At 45.4% G+C, this 18,837-nt stretch overlaps 1 protein-coding gene across 6 annotated transcripts in view; it reads left to right on the top strand.

Moving 5' to 3' along the window:
- Window positions 1–18,837, top strand: part of LOC119458732 (tRNA:m(4)X modification enzyme TRM13 homolog) — a 306,204-nt gene that overhangs the window by 100,699 nt on the left and 186,668 nt on the right. For 5 of the 6 annotated variants that reach the window (XM_037720598.2, XM_037720596.2, XM_049671406.1 and 2 more), the window contains exon 4: window positions 11,670–11,738. The exons of the other annotated variant lie outside the window; for it this stretch is intronic. In XM_037720598.2, the coding sequence (XP_037576526.1) occupies window positions 11,670–11,738 (69 nt within the window). The remainder of the gene's footprint in view (window positions 1–11,669; window positions 11,739–18,837) is intronic. 6 annotated transcript variants of the gene reach the window in all.

Here is an 18,837-nt window from a genome sequence, read left to right as displayed (position 1 = left end):
TTAAAATGCATTTTCTGGAACTCCGGTCCAAGTATTCGTGCACAGAATTTTACACCGATGCTTCTAAATCTCATGCTGGCGTTTCTTATGCTGCAGTCGGCCCATCCTTCTCGGTATCCGGCTGTTTGCACCCGGAAACAAGTATCTTTACGGCAGAAGCCTACGCACTTTTGTCGGCAGTTAGACACATCAAGGAAATAAAGCTACAAAGAGGAATAATTTTTACAGATTCATTAAGCGTTGTGAAAAGCCTCAACTCTCTACAAAGGAATAAAAATCCTGTTTTTACAGAACTCTATTCAGTGCTCTGCGCTTTGTACGCATCTCATCAACATATCACAATATGCTGGGTACCTGGCCACAGAGGCATCGAAGGTAATATGCTTGCCGACAGTATGGCTACATCAGTAAACAAAAAACTAAGCAATTTTTCCATAACTGTTCCTGTCATGGATTTAAAGCCCTTCATTCGCAAGAAATTGAGGGGTCATTGGCAACGTACTTGGGACAATGAGGAATTTAATAAACTCCATATTATAAAGCCAAGCGTGGGAAACTGGCCTCCAGTAACGAAAGTACGACAAACTGAGGTTATTTTCTGCCGTCTTAGGATAGGCCACACCTATGGCACTCATTCCTATCTACTGACCGGTGATAATCCTCCTACATGTAATAAATGTGGCGAGATGCTTACGGTCCTTCACGTCTTGTTGGAGTGTCGGGAAACAGAAGTCCAAAGAAAAAGGTACTTTGCCATGGCATATAGACAACACATTCCACTCCACCCGGCAATGTTTCTCGGCGCTGAACCACTCTTTGACAATAAGTTAGTTTTAATGTTCTTACGAGAGATTGGAACACTGCATGTTATCAGCCCAAGGTATACGTAGCACATCCTCTCACTAGAGGCTGCTGCTGCGATTGCATTTCTCTAAAGCACGTGCCTCCAGCCCTTGCGTTCAAGGGCCCACTGGTGAGGTACGAGTGCTATTGCTACTCATACGTTTGATTAATCATCCCTTTGAAACAGAACTTTTATGCTCATAGTATACATCACTAGCTCATAGTATACATCACTAGTCATTGTCATTATTTTAACACCTGAATATTTTACGCACTTTACAGCGACTAATTTTTAGGCCTCTCTACAGCCAAATCACATCTGCCATTCGCCATCCAGATTTAGAAATCTGACATTAGTCACGCTTTGTACCTTTGAGAAATAATTCATTGTTTTTTGCCTGGCGCTCTTTGGCCATAACTGGCCCTTGCGCCAATAAAATTCACAAATCATCATCAAGGAATGGTATCCGTTTTTCTGCAAACATACACTTGCTGTACACAATACGCAGTCCTAGGTCATGAAGAGCCTTCAGTACCTTGTCAAGCACTTCGATGTGTTCCTCAATGGTGTCTGTGAAGATGCACACATCGTCTATGTAGACAATCACATGGCCGTTGTCAATGAGTTCTCGAAGACCTTCGTTCATGACACTCTGCATTGTTGCGGGAGCGGTGCATAGGCCAAACAGCATTCATAATGGTTCGAAGTGTCCATCTTCTGTTACGAAAGCGGCTTTAGAAATGTCTTCTTCACGCAGTGGTATGTTCAAGAAAGCTTTCTTAACATCGAGCTTTGACAGATATCACGATCCTGCAACTTTTCGAATGAGTGTGTCAACTTTTGACATGGGGTAGGCTCGCTTCACTGTCTTTGCATTTAAAAATCGGTAGTCCACACACAATCGCTTTGGTGTAGTCTCGTGGTGCTGCTGGTCAACAACAATTACTGGTGAGGCATAGGCAGACCTTGATGTGCGGATGATACCTTTACTTATCCACTCTTGTGTCTCTTGCCGTATGAACCTCCTATTGGCATCACTTGTGCTGTACGGCTGCATCCTAACCGGTTTCTGGTCGGTGAGTTCAATTGTGTGTTCGACGTGTGTGCACAGACCTATGTCGTTGTTAGGGTGAGTGAAGACATTAATGTTGTTTAGCAGAGAAGCCTTCAACATTTCTGTTTGACTCTCCGTGAAGTCAGTGGGAACAGATTTATGTTGAATCAATTGGGCGATTTCTTCTGCTGATGGTAGTGTGGGTGCTTCACGTGCAAATGTTGCCTTTGTGTCAATGGCTCCACACACTTTGATGAGGTCTGTCGAGGAAAATTCTGCCTGATTGCACGTTTGCTTCGATATCTCGATGTTTTCGTTCTTTGTGAACTTGTCTGGGCTTTGAAGTTCTGTTACAAAGTTTGACATCGATGGCTGTGGTTCCAGGACATTCTTTGTCAGTTCGTACACATCATTTTTTTTCGTTTCGGAATATATTCGATCGTGTAGATTCCGTTGTCAAAGCGCTCAATGTAGTCGAATGGAATGGCTTGTCGCCAGTCGAGGCCTACCATCACCTCATAGGGAAGGTTCTTGATTACCTTTGCTTCCACTGTTGCGCAAGCGGCACCAATAACAATGTTCACTTGAGTCACACCAGTAGGTTTGCATGAGTTGCCAAATGGACCACCCAATACACAGTCCACGTCCGTAGCAACTTCAAAGTTGTGGTTTTGTGCAAACTGTTCATCGATAAGCGTTACTGCTTAGCCTGTGTCCCAAAGTGCATGTGACGCGATGCCATTTACATTGGCTTGTAGCAGTATGATCCTGCGCCCACCAGTGTCTGGGATGGCGACACTGTTGATGCCTTGTGTTGGGCTTTTCGCTTAACGTCGTCGTGCTGCTGCTGCTTTTTCGTCTTCCGTACGTGTGTCTGGATCGGGGCAGTTTATCGCTCTGTGTTCCTTCTTTTTGCAGCGGGCACATGTGTCGGCCGGTAGACGTGTGTATTTCGGCGCCGTAGTGTTCGCAGAGTCGGTTGTATTTCTTTCGGTTGGCTTCGGAGCTTTGCTGGGTGTTGGAGGCTTTCTGTTGTCGTTCAGTCCAACATCTCGCCGGTCTAGTTGTTGCACGTAATGCAAGAACTGGCTGATAGTTCCGCGTCGGAGATCGTGAAAGGCTGCCAACATTGGCTTCGCACTTGCTGAACGCACTCCCTGTACGAGCCAGTCGACCACGTCGTCGTCGGACAGTTTGTATGAACCACGTCTGATGCGCTGGAGGCGTGCATACATGTAGTCCGTCATGCTTTCGTTTTCTCGCTGTGCTCTTGCGTCAACGTAAGCAACCCATTGGCAAAATAGTAGTGGCTTGTCGAATTCCGTTTTCAGCGCCGTCGCCCATGATGCCCAGTCATTGTACTGGTTACCTGTCGTTTGGTGCCAAGCGGCTGCACGGCCCCTAAGTCTTGAAATGCCTGCGTTTAGCGTCGCTGCTTCCGTCCATGCGCAACGATCACGCATCGATTCCACTGCGGTTTTCCACTGTTCAAAATTGTCCGACTCGGTTCCCGAGTATATCGGCAAAGTTCCTGTTAGGTCCGGTGTTGTCGTTATTTGCAGTGGGACGCTTGTACCACTATCGTTCGACGTGCTGGACGGTGTTCCCAATTGCCTTTCGAGAAGTCGTGCCATCATTTGTAGCGTTGTATTGAGCATCGCGAGCTCCGTCGTTTCGCTCGAGTTCGGCATAGTTCCGTTTTCGTCGTGGTTCGTCCGCGTCGCCAATCGAGTTGTAAAAGGACTGTCTTCGAAGTTACCTTGTGGCGTCGTAAGCTGCAGATAGTTGGTGCCGGAGCCTGCTTCGTCCGTGATCAGCGTAGAGTTTTTCACTTCGGTGTGATCGTTTTCCATGCTGGTCGTCATTGCTGGCTGCACTCGCTGCGGCTCGCCTCGGTGGGGACAGCCTCGCCTTCTCGCTTCGTCTTCAGTTTCCTGTCCGCTTCAGGTTCGTTTTTGGAGTCCTCGTCGCCATGTCAGCCGTGTGTGATGATGACACGCTTCAATTGGAAGAAAAGGTTATATTTATTAACATGGAAAACTGGAACTTAGCGATGCCATGTGCTTCGGCTCGGCGCGTTCTTCCCGAATCTCCCGCGCCCCCTCGTGTCCGCTCTCACAAGCCAGAATTAAAATGGGCTCCTTGATGCCAGGTGGCGCTAGTCGTCTGTAGTGGACGGGGATCCTAACAGGCCGCCAATGTCCGGCTCGCAACCCTCGGCGGCTGGGAAAAGGGCCGGGAGTCACCAACGGCTACTGCGGCTCTCGTCAGCAGGGCGCGAGCGACGCTTGCTCGTGCCGACTTCTGCGTCGCCGTTTCCGGAGTCCTAGGCTGGAGTCGTGCCATCGCATCTGCAGACGTGGCGCTGTGACCAACGGACGCCAGCGGTGAACCCCAGAGTCAATGTCGGCTCGTGCGTTGTGGATAACGCGTGGACATTTACTCGGCGGCGCCACTGTCGCATGTACTAACTTTTGTTCGCGACGCGCGCGTTGATAGGCCTTGTGACATGTTTGGCCGGCGTATGTGTAGTGATTTAAGGTTGGGGGGGATGTGGGGATGCGCGACTCTCACGTGTCCCCCGGATGCGCGACTCTCACGTGTCCCCTGATGTTGTTTTCCCCGCATGTCTCCTGTAGTCCGGCTTCTCTGCGTGGCTAAGCCCGGCGGTGGTTGCGGCGCGTTGCGAGAGATGGCGCTAGTGTCGCGATGCTAACGCTACCGAACGGCGGGGTCACTTGGGAGAAAAAGGTCGGAGGCGCTCTCTCTTTGGCTTGGGATCGGCGGCCAACACGCACGGACGCTTCGCGCGTGCGCCGGCCCGCTTCGCGCGACCGTCGCGCGAGGCTAAGAGCAGGACACCGGTATGGACGAACACGGATCGTTCGAGCGCGCTACCGTTCGCGTGACTGTACACGCGGACGACTAGGCGATGGTGTCATAGCAGGGGGCGAACGTATTCGCTCGCTATCGGGTCGCGGTGAGTCGGACTTCCTTGATTTGTCGCGCGCCCGTGTGAATGTTCAATTGGTTGTAATTCGGCTAGTGTGCATTAGTGTATGAAAGTTGCAATAAATGCCCTTTTGATTGTTTGCACTACTATGTGTCGTTCCTTTGTCCCAAGAGCACATGTGAGACCCCACATAACACATTCAAGTTATAATTTTTTCCAAAAAAGATTACAGACTGGAACGCTTTGCTTTAGAACAGTGACTAATTCGACGCATTAACGTTGTAACATGAAGCGCTTTTTTTTTCTTGCTTTTTTGTCGCGAACTCTAGGACTGTTTTTCCTAAGGTTGCAATGTTTATCATTGTTTTCACAGTCATAAGGTGCTCTTTGATGTGTCATGTGTCATTGATGTGACATCTCTACCAGAGGAGTTCGCCGCCCGCTTCGCTCACTGCCGTGAAATTGCGCGCGCCCACACCGCGATCATTCAGGACAAGAGGAAAGTCCGTTATGATGCGACCCGTCGTGTGTCATTTTGTTCCGCCCAGGCGGCGAAGTGCTCCTGTGGACACCTGTTCGAGTGCCAGGCCTCTGTGAAAATTATCTGCACAGGTATCACGGCCCATATACCGTGCTGGAAAGAACATCTGCCATGAACTATCGCGTAGCTCTTGTTACTTCAGTTACTGACCGCCGTTGCCGCAGCACTGAAATTGTTCACGTCTCTCACCTGAAGCCGTATCTTCGGCGTTCCGATTGTTTCTGACTCGCTGCCTTTCGGGCCGCTTTCGTGAGGGGGGGAAGTTAGTGTGAGCGCTAACTGTGCAGTTCATCATCGTCTTCATGTGTATATACCCATCCTCATAATCATCATTATTTTGTCAGGTTTGTGTTCGTGGGCTGTCTCGCTCTGCCTCCGTCCCGGGCGTCGTCTCACAATATATACGTATATATGTATGTATTATTTTTTTTCGTCTCTTCATGATCTGTGATTAATTCTGTTTTGATGTTTTTACCAGTGCCTTTTGATACTCCTCCTGCATGGGCCCTAGCTTGAGCGTGCAGTATTTTGTAAATAAAAAATGTAGTACCAAGCTTGAAAGAAGCATACATGCTTCCAAGTGGGCTCATTGTTTTCAATACTTACCACCCAACACTGTGCAACAAAACACTTCGAGGCTGTGCTTAGTTTTCAAGAAATACCGTATTTACTCTATTGTAACGCGCACCTGTTTTCCGTGACCGCAAAAAAAAACATCCTTTACAGTACCGCGCACCTCATGCTTTCATACAGAAAACTTCCTCTAATTTGGAAAAAACAAAGATTTACTCCCGATGCACTAACGTTGCCAGCGATGAACAAAAAAAAGTCGCAGTTTCGCCCGAAATGCGAAGCATTGATTGCGATGGAAAATTAGTAGACAGCTATGCGAAATAAGGATAGCAGTTTTATCGGCCGTATAAACTTGCTAACATTTGCTTTCTAACTAAATGAACAAACACAGTGCCACGCGCGCACATGCAAACATGAACACCTCGCTCGTTGACCACGGAAACTAGCTGTCAAACGAGTGATGAAGCGCAGCGAGTGAATTGACCTTCGTGCTAGCATGCCTCTCGCTTCAATGTGAAATATAAGCGGTGAAAACACAGCGCGCGGCCAACTCTCCCCATTGCAGATCGCTTTGGAGATAGGGCTAAGCTGATCGTATCGCCGAGTGGATGGATCGTCGCACAATATTTTCCGCTTCGGTCCACTGAAACCCTTCTGCATTGCTTTGCTGGCGAAAATCCTCTCTTGTTTGTGCCAGTCCTGCACGCTTGTTTCGGATTAGCCGAGCGCCCGTGATGCGGCCCGATTTCTGTTTGTCTCCGCGTACATGATCACTTTCCTTTTAAATGTGGCATCGGGATGCACTCGGCAATTCATAGAGCAAGCGCAGAATGGTAGACTAATGTGCAAGCACAAGTACTGCAGCACACGGTGAAAATTACGGCAGCTAGGCTCGAAGGACACACGAGGCGGCCATTTTCAAATCAAATCAAATCAGTTTATTTTCATCTCAAGGATGAGGGCAGGCTCGGGATAAAAGTGACATTAGTCACTTGAGGGGAACCCGAGCCTCCCTGATACATGGAAAGCCTTGAGGACAGACGAACAAAAATTCATTCATAGCAAGAAAGGGTTAATATGTTACAACTTGTAATACACATAGATTCATCACAAACTGAAAATATAGATACATAGATTCCTTTACGCTTAAATTACACAGTACAATACATGAAGACAAATTACAATATACGCTGAAAGTTTTATTAGTGATAAATAATATTGCGTTGATTTCATGATAAAAGTGCTTCCCTAATAGCACGTGCGCCACATTCTTCAATTTTTATTCTTTTTTGAATTAATTTGTTTAATAAAACAGGAACAGTGAAGCGAAGCATTTGTCGGCCGAGGTGTGTTCTGCAGAATGGAATGATCCAGTGTTGTTGGTGACGAGTAGGGTATGGGATAATATATGGTTCTAGTTGAAAAATATCCAAAAAAGCGCGATTGCTATTGAGTAGGGATTTTTTATATCTTATTGCTAGGTAATACTCGTAAAGCTGATGAATTGGAATAATGTTAAACCGTTTAAATAATTCACCCGTGTGCGCATAATAGTCAACATTAGCAATGTGCCTAATCGCTTTTTTCTGTAGTTTGTATAGTCTATTAATGTTCGTTGCTGTTGTGCTTCCCCATACCAGAAAACAATAACTGACATGCGATAAAAACAAGCTGTTATAAAGTGTTATCTTAACGGAAACTGGAAGCAAGGAACGCAGTCGTGCAAGTATACCTACACATTTGGAGATATTAGTTATTAACTTACTAATTTGTGGTTCCCATGACATTCTACAATTAAAAAACACTCCTAAAGTTTTAACCGTCTCTACAATTTCAATCGTCGCACTACCTAAGCGTAAGGCATCACCTGGAGAAGTAATCTGCATCCGCGAGTGAAAAATTACAGCTTTTGTTTTGGATGCGTTAATGACTAATGAATTTTGCTCACTCCATGCATTTAGGCTCTCTAATGTAGTGTTGATAAGTGTAGTCAATGCACCCATATTATTACCAGTGAAGAAAATGCTAGTGTCATCGGCATAGATTATATATTTAGGTTTATCACTAATTTTTACAATATCGTTGATGTACAGGTTAAAAAGCAGCGGCCCTAAAATGCTACCCTGTGGTACCCCAGTGGTTATCGGCTGAAGAGAAGAGAAGTAATTGTTAATTTTTACACATTGCGATCGGCACTTGAGGTATGATTTTAAGAGTGAAAGTGGGATGCCACGAATACCATACATTTCTAGTTTTTTTTAATTAAAGTGTAATGACAGAGACGATCAAAGCCCTTGGAAAAATCTACAAAGATTCCAATGCAGAGTTTCTTATCTTCAAAAGATTTTAGAATTATTTCTTTTTGGGCTAGTAAAGCAGTCTCAGTCGACCTGCCTTTCATGAAACCATACTGTGATTTTGTTATTATGTGAAATTTGGTGCAAAAGTTTATGACTCTCTTAAAAATAATTTTTTCAAAGCCTTTTGAAAATATCGGTAATATAGAAATGGGTCGGTAGTTCGTAAGGTCATTTCTGTCTCCTTTTTTATATAGCACAGTGACAACAGACGTTTGCATTTGTTTTGGAAAACAGCCTGTCGATAAACACAGGTTATAAATGTGAGTGAGCACAGGAGCTATAATATGGATTACATGCTTGATCGGAGATATCTGAAAGCCGTCTATGTCACGCGCGCTGGTGTTCTTTAGCGCAGAGAACGTTAAGGCTATTTCTTGATCGTCGGTTGGTTCTAAAAAGATGCTGTTTGTTTCTGTCGTCTCTGCACGAGTTAGCGTTGGCTGTAATTTTTGCGTTGGCTTTACAACGTTTATGAGAAAGTGGTTAAATTTTTCGGCAAGCTCTAGATCTTTAACAATCTGGCCATCTATTTTTATTTCCGTAATTCCTGAGCAAATAGGTGTCCTGTGAAGTAACGTATTAAGCTTCCTCCAGATGTTTGCACTCTCATTGCAGCAGTCTGGATTAAATTGTTGACTTAAATAATCTCTTTTTTCTTTCCTAATAAACGCATTTACTTTGTTGCGGAATTCTTTAAATGTTTTTAGGTCTGACAGGTCTCTAGTTTTTAAAAACCTTCTAAAAAGTTTCGTTTTCTTTATGATCATTTTTAAACATTCATTATTTATCCATGGTATTCGACTTTTACGACATTTTTTTACAACCTTTTCTTTAAAATGCTTAAGATAAATTTGTTTAAGGATAGCTATGAATGTCTCGTAGGCTAAATCTGCAGTTAATGAAAGGTAGACTGTACTCCAATCTGTTTGGGAAAGACTTGTGCTAAAAGCAGCTAAGGTAAGAGGCGTGATATCTTGAACAGTTCTAGTCGGTAACTCCGTGGGCTTTTTGGTATCACTGTCTGTAATAAAATAAAGTGCTAGGTGGTCGCTCATATCGCAACACAATACACCTGACTCTACGTTATCTTTGTTTATGTTGGTAATAAAAACGTCAATTAAAGTTGCCGAATTTGGTGTGATACGTGTGGGGGTATCTTAAAATGCCAATGGCTATATGGTAGCGCAGATTTAGGGTCGTACTCGATTCTAATGCACACGCAATTTTTGGACCTGTTTTATAGGGAAAAAAGTGCGCATTAGATTCGAGTAAATACGGTAAGTTAAAAAGTCCAAGAGGAGTCCCGAGTGCGAGAAACACAGATGCACTCCGCGGTTCCTACACGTGAAAAAAATTTATACTTACTATAAAGTAAGTAAAAAAATGTTTACTTTTTCACCACATCTAATGTGAAAGCCTTTTGCAGGGGTGGTATTCGTGCGCCAATTGTGCCATTTTGATACAAACGCAAATTCCTGCGCCAAACACAGAAAATTGGCCGAAATTACGCCGCGCTGCACCAGAACGGCTTCGGCAGTGGCTGGAACAGTGAGTGGATTCGTTCTCCAGAAAAGAGTGCAGCCGTTCGCATTCCGCACACCGCGTGACGGCGCCTCCCGCACAGTTTCTTGTCATTTGAGCGCTTAATAAAACGACGTTTCGGCGCTTCCGGCAAGTGACCGGCGCGCGCAGTCGCTCCTGGCTGTTGTCGCTCCTGTCGGATTTCACAGGACCCCCCCTCAAGAAAATATTGGAATTAACTGAATGTTGAATTATCGAGGGCATCCAGAAAACAATAAGCAAATCTTACTACGTCAGCATGCTTTTATTTAGTGAATGAATGAGTAAATCCTGTTTCTATATTGCACAAAAGCAGTGGGGAAGCTGACATTCTCATCTTGTGACTCATTGGCTCTCGCAGCGGCAATGCAGGCCGCGCAACTTTCTTCGCAGCACGGCTGCAGTGCACGCCTTCTTTTGCGACACGCTTTGCACTACCGTGCGCACATCCCGATTATTTTTTCGCCACTGAGCTGATCGCCAGCAGATCATCCGTCCATCGCGATGTCGCCAGTGATCTTTATCCTCGACAGCTTTGCACAGAGTCAAAACGATAAGACTGTTTGCCACAACCGCTGCGGCAGAAACCACAGCCGCTATCAACGGGATTATGAATGGCTGAATGCACACGGGAGATGCCCCACCTGAGTCGGACCGAAACTATCGTTCGCTGCAACATCTGCGGACGAAACTGCGGTCACTGGCGACGCGATCATGGATGGCAGCTACTCAGTTGTTTAGGTACGCGGCCGACGCGCGTACCGTGTCAAAACGAAACTACTGTTTGCCGCAACCGCTGTGGAAGAAACCGCGGCCGCTATCGACGCGATCATGGATGGCGACTACGCAATTATGAAAGCACGCGGCTAACACGGTGGTATGCGCAGCCGTAAACGCAAGGATAACGACTATAGGCACTAAGCATTCCGGCGTTGCTGTCATTCGCGTACGATTTCCGCGTATGACAATGTGCGATGGTGATTCCACCGCTTCGTTTCGGTTGGACACTAGAGCCGTTTTTGCTCTTTGCCGTCGCACATTTCCCGCACTCCTCGCTCGCCGAGCTCCGAAAGTTGTGTGAATTAACCGATGTGCGGCCAAATATGTGTGAATTAGGGGGAGTTTCCATTGAAAAAAGTCTCAGTTTCGCCCGGAAGGCAAAGCATCGATTGCGAGAGAGAGATTGTGGTTGTGAAAAGTATGAAATTAGCAGAGAGCCATACAAAATAAGGATAGTACTTTTATCAGCTGTATCCACTTGTAAACATTCGCTTGCTAACTAAATTAACAAGCATGGTGTCACGTGCGCTTAAGCAAACATGAACACATCACACTCGATGACGGCGGAAACTCGCTGTCGTTAAAGCCCTGGGGTGAGGAAGCCTGGCAGCTGCAGCAAGCAAATGGTCCTTCTTGCTGCCTCTTGCTTCAATGCAAATGAAGCGGTGAAAACACGGCACACATGAAGCTATCAGCACTTGCACTCTGATAGATGGCACCCGGGATCGACTTTCGTGTGGAAAATTGCAGGTCGCTTTTACTCAGTGACCCAAGTTGGTGGGAAAGTGGTTAGACTGATACAAAGATACTGGAAAGTGCATGAAATATCCTAAGAATGCTAATCACAATAATGCACTTACAAAAAGTGAAAAAAAAAATCGCTTTTTGTCTTCCTTTGTCTCTGAATTAAGCAGCACAACCCCTCATCCGAAATATGGATTATTGTCTTCCCACATTTGTTCCTGAATGTAATTGCTGATACATTTGTTCAAAATGCATTTCAGGAGTTTTTCATCAGGAACATCAACTCGGGAACTCTTCCCCTCTCTGGTGTCACGTCTTTACCTGTCAAGGTATTTATTTATTTATTTATTTTATGAGTCTTTGTCCTTAGTTTACAGTTGGGTGCTTTCATTTCTTTTGCAGTGGACATGGGTTTGTTAGCATTTGTTGCATTTGAATGTGGCTGGCTAGGGGGTGAGTTCAGCACCACCAGTGACCCCGGTTGACCTCCCTTGACTCTGAGAGAAAGTCTTTATGATGCAGTGGTGCATGTGAGTGTATGCACAGGTGTGGTTGTAAGACCATGGTATCGAGGCAAATTGGAAAACGAAAAAGAACAACCTAATTTTTGAGTGAATTGGAACTGGATGGAAACATTACAGATTTTTAATGTGATAAAAGCATTTTTAGGATACTTAACACACTTTCTGGTTTGTTTGTTTCGACATTTCTAATTGTTTTCCCTCCACCTTTGCTCACTTGGTAGTCAGTGGTCTAATGGGTAGAGCAGTGGGCTGTGTGTTGAGGCCACCGTGTTCGCAATCAACCTTTCTAAATAGATGGGCCAACGAGTATGGCACACTGGCATGTGGCGTTTTTCAATCATCTTTCATGCCGGCTTGAATCACTGAGTATGTGCCGCTCTTCAATGACAAAGTCCTTGAAAATTTGTCTTGTGCTGGGCGGAATTAAACACACATAATGTATATTCAAGGTCCTCACAGGCTCCAAGGTGGTGTATTGCGTGAAGGGGGTTACAAAAGGTTAAAAAATCTTGTTATACATGAATTCACCAAAATAGAACTTATACAATAGTTAGGGATAAAGATCATTTCCAATTTATACAATTCAGGCTGGAGTAAGAAATTTGTAAATATACAGGAAATTTAATTTAAGACGTTCACATGACGTATTTGCAAAATGAATTTGAAATCAACATTTAAAATGTGCACTTAACTCTTGTCTAAAAACCACGGGATTAACAATATTAGCTATTGTGTCAGGAAGGTCATTCCAATATTTAATAGCCTGTGGCAGGGCGGATGAATTAAATGCGTTAGTTTTGCCAAAGAGGCACTGAAAGCTATGTTCATTATGCAGATGTCTTGATGAACGGAATGAACGAGTTAAGGTTAAGGAAAACGAATGTTCACTGTGAACTATTTTGTGCAATAAGCAAAATAGCGAAACAGTTCGACGTTTTTCTAAAAGCGGGAGTGTCAGTGCTGTCTTGATGCTTGTTACGCTAGAATGTATGCTATAGTCTCAGATGATGAAACGAGCGGCACGGTTCTGAATAGCTTCAAGGTCATTGATTAGATAAGTTTGGTAAGGTGACCAAATGGGCGCAGCATATTCAAGTTGAGGGCGGACAAATGTTTGATATGCTAGCTTGCGAGTAGATTGAGGAGCATCGTAAAGATTACGCTTCAGATAGCCGAGTGTAGGTGATGCTTTTGCTGTAATTGTGGTGATATGAGTTGACCATGAAAGAGTTGCTGTAAGATGGATGCCTAGATACTTATACGAAGATGTGCTGGAAAGAGAACGGTTGTTAAGCGTGTAGTTAAATGAAGAATTCTTACGTTTACGACTAAAGGTAATCAACTTGCATTTTTCTGTATTTAAAGTCATTTGCCATGAGGAACACCAATGGGAGATTCGATCAAGGTCTTGTTGAGTGATGTGGTCATGATGCGCATGAATTTGTCTATATATGACGCAGTCATCCGCATACAACCGAATTGTCGATGAAGGATGGTCATTTATGAAAATGAGAAATAAAAGTGGACCTAGCACGCTACCCTGCGGTACATCGGACGTAACATTAGACGTATCAGAAGAGTAGTTGTCAATGACTGTGGACTGTTTACGAAATGCCAAGAAGTTACGAAGCCATGAGACGGTAAGGGAGTCGAGGTTAAGGCAAGACAGTTTGGCAAACAGACGATTGTGCGGAACAGTGTCAAAGGCCTTCGAAAAATCTATGAATACAGAGTCAGTCTGGGAATTATCATCCATGCTTACGTGAAGGTCATTAGTAAACTCAACTAATTGTGTTTCACACGAAAAACCTTTTCTAAATCCGTGCTGGTTAGGAAAGAAGAAACCGTTTTTTTTCTAAGTGTTGTACAATGTTAGATACAGTTATGGGTTCAAGAAGCTTACCAGGGACACTAGTCAGAGATATAGGACGGTAGTTGTTAACAGAACTTTTGTTACCGGATTTAAATACAGGAATTACTTTACCCAGCTTGCAATCATATGGTACTTTGCCTGACGACAATGATTGCTGAAAAATGTGGCAAAGGATAGCACTAGAAGGAATGACAGTGAGCTTCAAAATCTTAGTGTTGATACCATCTACACCAGTGGACGTGGATACCTTAAGAGTGCTAATTAATCTGGAAATACTGTCAGGGGTTATGGTGATTGGCTCCATAAACGGGTAATCTACCTCTGTCAGTGAAGGCATATTGGAATGATCCTCCTGGGTAAACATAGCGGAAGAGTGATTGTTAAAAACATTTGCGCAGTCCTCTCGATTGACGGCGATGCCGGAATCGTCTTGCAGGGATATACTAGAAGTAGTACTAAACGGGGAGATAAGTTTCCAAAATTTTCTGGGGTTATTTTTAAGCAGTGATTGTAGGTCTTGCGTAAAAAATTTTCTTTTTGCCTTTCGAACGGCGCTGCAGTAGGCTTTTTCGGCAACTGTATGTTTTACCCATGCAGCTGGCATCCCCAAAGTTTTAGCAGCTCGGAAAAGGCGCTTCTTCTTGTTCCTTAAATTGCGAAGGGTCCTGTGAAACCAAGGTTTCGATAAACTGTGATGGAAAGATAGCTTGGATATGTAAATACGTATTAGTTCGAGGATTTTGTCGCTATAAAAGCACCAATTTTTATTCGCTGTCCTGTGCGAGAAATTAGTGAGAAATTGAATAGAAAAGCACTATAATTCTTGGTTTATGGAGTAGAAGTCAGCCTTTTATAATTTAAAATATGCTTAGATATCACGTGACGTGAATGATAAAGATACATTAACGGTTAATTGGATAAGCTTGTGATCACTGAATCCTTGAGTGCATGTAATGGTGTTTGTAACTTCGGAAGCGGTAGTTAGAATAAGATCCAAAGTATTATCTCCCCTAGTGGGTTGGTTTATTAGCGGAACAAGAGAGAAATCAAGAATTAATTCAATGAACTTCTTAGAGTAATGCGATTTACTGGTTAGGTGTTGCCAGTTTATGTCTGGGAAGTTAAAGTCCCCAGTTAAAATAATGTGTGCCTTCGGAAACTTATTCTTTATTAAGGCTATGTTGTCATACAAGTCAGAAATGAATGTGCTAGGGCTGTCTGGTGGCCTTGGCATACACCGAAGATCAAATTTACCAACGGTAGAGTAAGTGAAATCCACAATATTTCTAGCAGGGTAGGAATATGTACGAGAAAGGACGTAAAATGCAATTTTGTTGCAAGCAACATTCCTCCCCCCCTTTTGCTGATTCTGTCATTCCGATATATAGTGTAATCGCTGCAGTACGGCAGAATTTCTGCGTCAGTAATGTCAGGGCTAAGCCGTGTTTCCATTAGTGCTAAAATGTCACTATCGTTTTCTAGGTATGAGCACAGATCACTAACTTTAGGAAGCATGCTTCGAACATTAGTATATGACAATGATAAGGTAGCAGTTGGCTTGCTGTTATCGCACTGCGGCTTAGAACTAGAAGTAATTGACCGTTGAGCAGATTTGCGCGCTAGCTATCAGGAAGATTGCACAACGGAGCCATAGTCGGTGTCATATATGAACACGTGGTTATTCATTTTCATTCGGTCAGCAGTCAGTTTGCAGGGCAGATTTTTAGATTTAGCGTAAGCGAGAAGATGCTTCCTGGCGACACGTGTTGCCAATGAGTAGTCTTCACGAACTGCGCACCGAGTGCCTTTAAACTTGAAACCATTTTCTATTACACGCTTCTTATCCTTGAAAAAGGCAAATTTCACTCTTACTGGTCTGCATTCATCGGGAGTAAAGCGCCCAAGACGATGGGTGCGTTCAATTTGATTTGGTTCGATAGTGGCGCCGAGGTTTGTGGAACACACATTAATAATCTTAGTTTCAGCGTATGACCAAGTCTCAGATGAATCGTCTGGAATGCCAAAAAATACAAGATTAGAGCGGCGAAGTCAGTTTTCAGCGTCATCACAACAAGACTCAATTGTTCTGAGCTGGCTAGAAAAGCTGTGATGAGACTCAGATGGTTCTGATGGGGACACTGGTGTGATAGTTTTGAAGGGAACAAGATCAACTTCGACTGCCCGAATTCTTGTGGACAATAGCTTCAATTCAACGTCGACAAAAACTTGCCAGTTTTTCAAAGCTTTCATTTCATCACGTATTTCATTTTGACCTGCTTCAATTTGTTTAACAGTTTCTAGGACAGTTTTAAGCGTTTCCGGTCCGGGATTCGTTTCAACATCACCGGACAGGAGCATTATTAGTCTGGTAATACATCCGACAGCGTTGCACATATAACGCTTAAACACACACGTCCATTTGTCGGGGCACGACACCGCAAAAAGACAGCGATTACCGCGTGTTGCCAACCGAAGCCATGTAGCAGGTCAAGTAATGGTGGCTGTGGCCAATATTTGGATCCGTGTGTTGGGGGTGGCTTGTTCAGCAACAATGACGGTGCCCACTGTACAGATTCTTGTGCTGACAAGTTGGCTTTCGCGTAATCCACAGTACTTGAGGCAACCGTGGAACAAAGCAAAAGGGTGACCTGGAAGAACAAATTGGGTGAATGCTCCATGTTTGAAGCGGATTCGAGCCCCCACGCAGTGCTCCGTGGAAGGCCTATAAGTGGCGCGCATCCCATCTTGACAACTGAGGTGGTAGCAGCCTTCACCTCCGCGTGTTGCCAACCGAAGCCATGTAGCAGGTCAAGTAACGGTGGCTGCGGCCAATATTCGGATCCGTGTGTTGGCGGCGCCTTGTTCAGCAACAGTGACGGTGCCCACTGTACGGATTCTTGTGCTGACAAGTTGGCTTTCGTGTAGTCCAGAGTACTTGAGGCAACCGCAGAACAAAGCAAAAGGGTGACCTGGAAGAACAAATTGGTTGAGTGCTCTATGTTTGAAGCGGCGTCGGGCATCTATATTCAGACAATTCAGACCCTATATTCAGACAATCTTGTCTGAATGCACAAACAGCAGGAACTGGGAACAGGGCAGGACACTTTAATTCATCATCATCATCATCATCCTGCAGTAAATGTCCTTCTGCAGGACGAAGGCCTCTCTCTGTGATCTCCATTACCCCTGTATTGCACTAGCTGATTTCAACTTGCGCCTGCAAATTTCCTAACTTCATCACCTCACGTAGTCTTCTGCCGTCCTCGACTGCCGTCCTCGACACTTTAATTAGATGGACTGAAAAACGATCAAGCGTGGACCTCGTCTTCTCTTCTGCAACGTGCGAGATCTTCGTTTTTCTCTACGTGCCGCATGTTGGATGTGGCATTTGCCTCCCTCCAGAGAGAACGTCGTCGCGGTGCTCACCCAATGGCAGGAAGATGTCGTGTCAGACGAGTTGCGGGCACTTCACTTCATTCTGAATAGGGCTTCATGCGTACAATGTTCACGACTTCTAGTCGACGCTGCTTCGCCCTGGAGGATAAAGGGCTGTCAGGGATAACCTCATAGTTCACGTTGCTCAGGCATCGTACAACCTTGTACAGACCGAAGTACCTCCTAAGTAGTTTTTCTGAAAACCCTTGCTGGCAGACGGGACTCCAAACCCACACTATCTCACCTGGCTGATAGGTGACATATCGGTGCCGTAGATTGTAACTTCGAGCATCGTAGTCCAGTTGTCGGGTGATTCTGATGCGCGCGAGCTGTCTCACTTCTGTCTCACATCTAGCATCGTCGTCACTGAAGTAACTCGACAAGCAGTTGGCAAAGAACGAACTAGCTTTATTAAAGGTTAGTAGCTTATATAGCCTTTATTTTGTGACGGTCACAGCAGCCACTGCCGATTAACAAGAGACATGGCCGGTGAATCTAGCAATATAAACATGTGGCAGCGGCGCATGCTGATTCACAACAATTGTTCTCCCTTAAGGAGTGAAGCGGTCGGGGGGCCGAAGCTCCCGTTCTGATCTACGCAGTGTCACTTCAGCGCGGTCAGTCACTTGCGTCTTGCTGGTAGCACCCTTGGCTTCGGCTCGCCCATCTGTGTCATGAGTCGGACGCCGGCGGTACACGAAAACGAAGAAGACGAAGAAGTTCGCCGAGCGCTCGAGGCACACGAACTGATGTGTGGTCGAGGCAGAAGCGAGGCGAAGCAGCATGATCGACGTTGCTCTTGGGCTGGAAAGTCGTTCGTCAGCTATGCTCTGACGACGGAAGAGCGGAGAACCCGGCCACGAAGCTCATGACCCTGGCAAGGCCCAGGCGTAACTGTAGACCTCGGAGACGTCCGGGCGAAGCTCCTGGGACCAGCTGCTGATTTTCACGGTGGTTCCGGTCCTCTTTGCCAGAATCCCTCTTTCTCGGCCGAGCCCGATCAACCGATAATCACCGGGACGCGTTTCTATTTGCGCCCAAGCCCAGCGCTCAACCGCTGGCGCCGCCATGCGCCGCTTGCACGTACCACGTTTCAAGGTGGTTTCTTTCACCAAGGGCGCTCCAACGCAACCATATGGTTCGCATGAATGCCCACTCTGGAAGCGTGGCTGTGTGGCGTAGTGGTTATGACGCTTGCGTACGGACCGGTGGTATGCGGGTTCGATTCCCGCCTTCGCTTGAAATTTTTTTTTCTTTGTATCAGCATTTTTTTTCTCTCTCTGTTTGGCGGTGTGGTCGGTTGAACCACGGTGCCACGGCGGCAGCCGTAGTGCTGGGCGCCGACGCGAAGCGGCGGTCGTTCGGATGTTGTAGAGCGCAGCGTAGCAACACCCCAAATAAAAAAATACTGCTCCTGTCAGGTAGACTGCTCCCTCCCTGATAGTGAGATTATATTTGGATCATCAAAACAGTGATGCGTTTATTTAAAAATAGCATCGAGCCCTTAACAGCAGCCACAGTTGTGCCTAGTCACCCCCAGCACAGCATGTTCTCCGTTCCAACGGCAACGGCAGCGGCTAGCATAGCACAGCCGCC

This window comes from Dermacentor silvarum, chromosome 7, assembly GCF_013339745.2.
Source record: "Dermacentor silvarum isolate Dsil-2018 chromosome 7, BIME_Dsil_1.4, whole genome shotgun sequence".
Taxonomy (NCBI): domain Eukaryota; kingdom Metazoa; phylum Arthropoda; class Arachnida; order Ixodida; family Ixodidae; genus Dermacentor; species Dermacentor silvarum.
The sequence above is the reverse complement of the archived record's forward strand: the minus strand, read 5'-3'. Positions and strand labels throughout refer to the sequence as shown.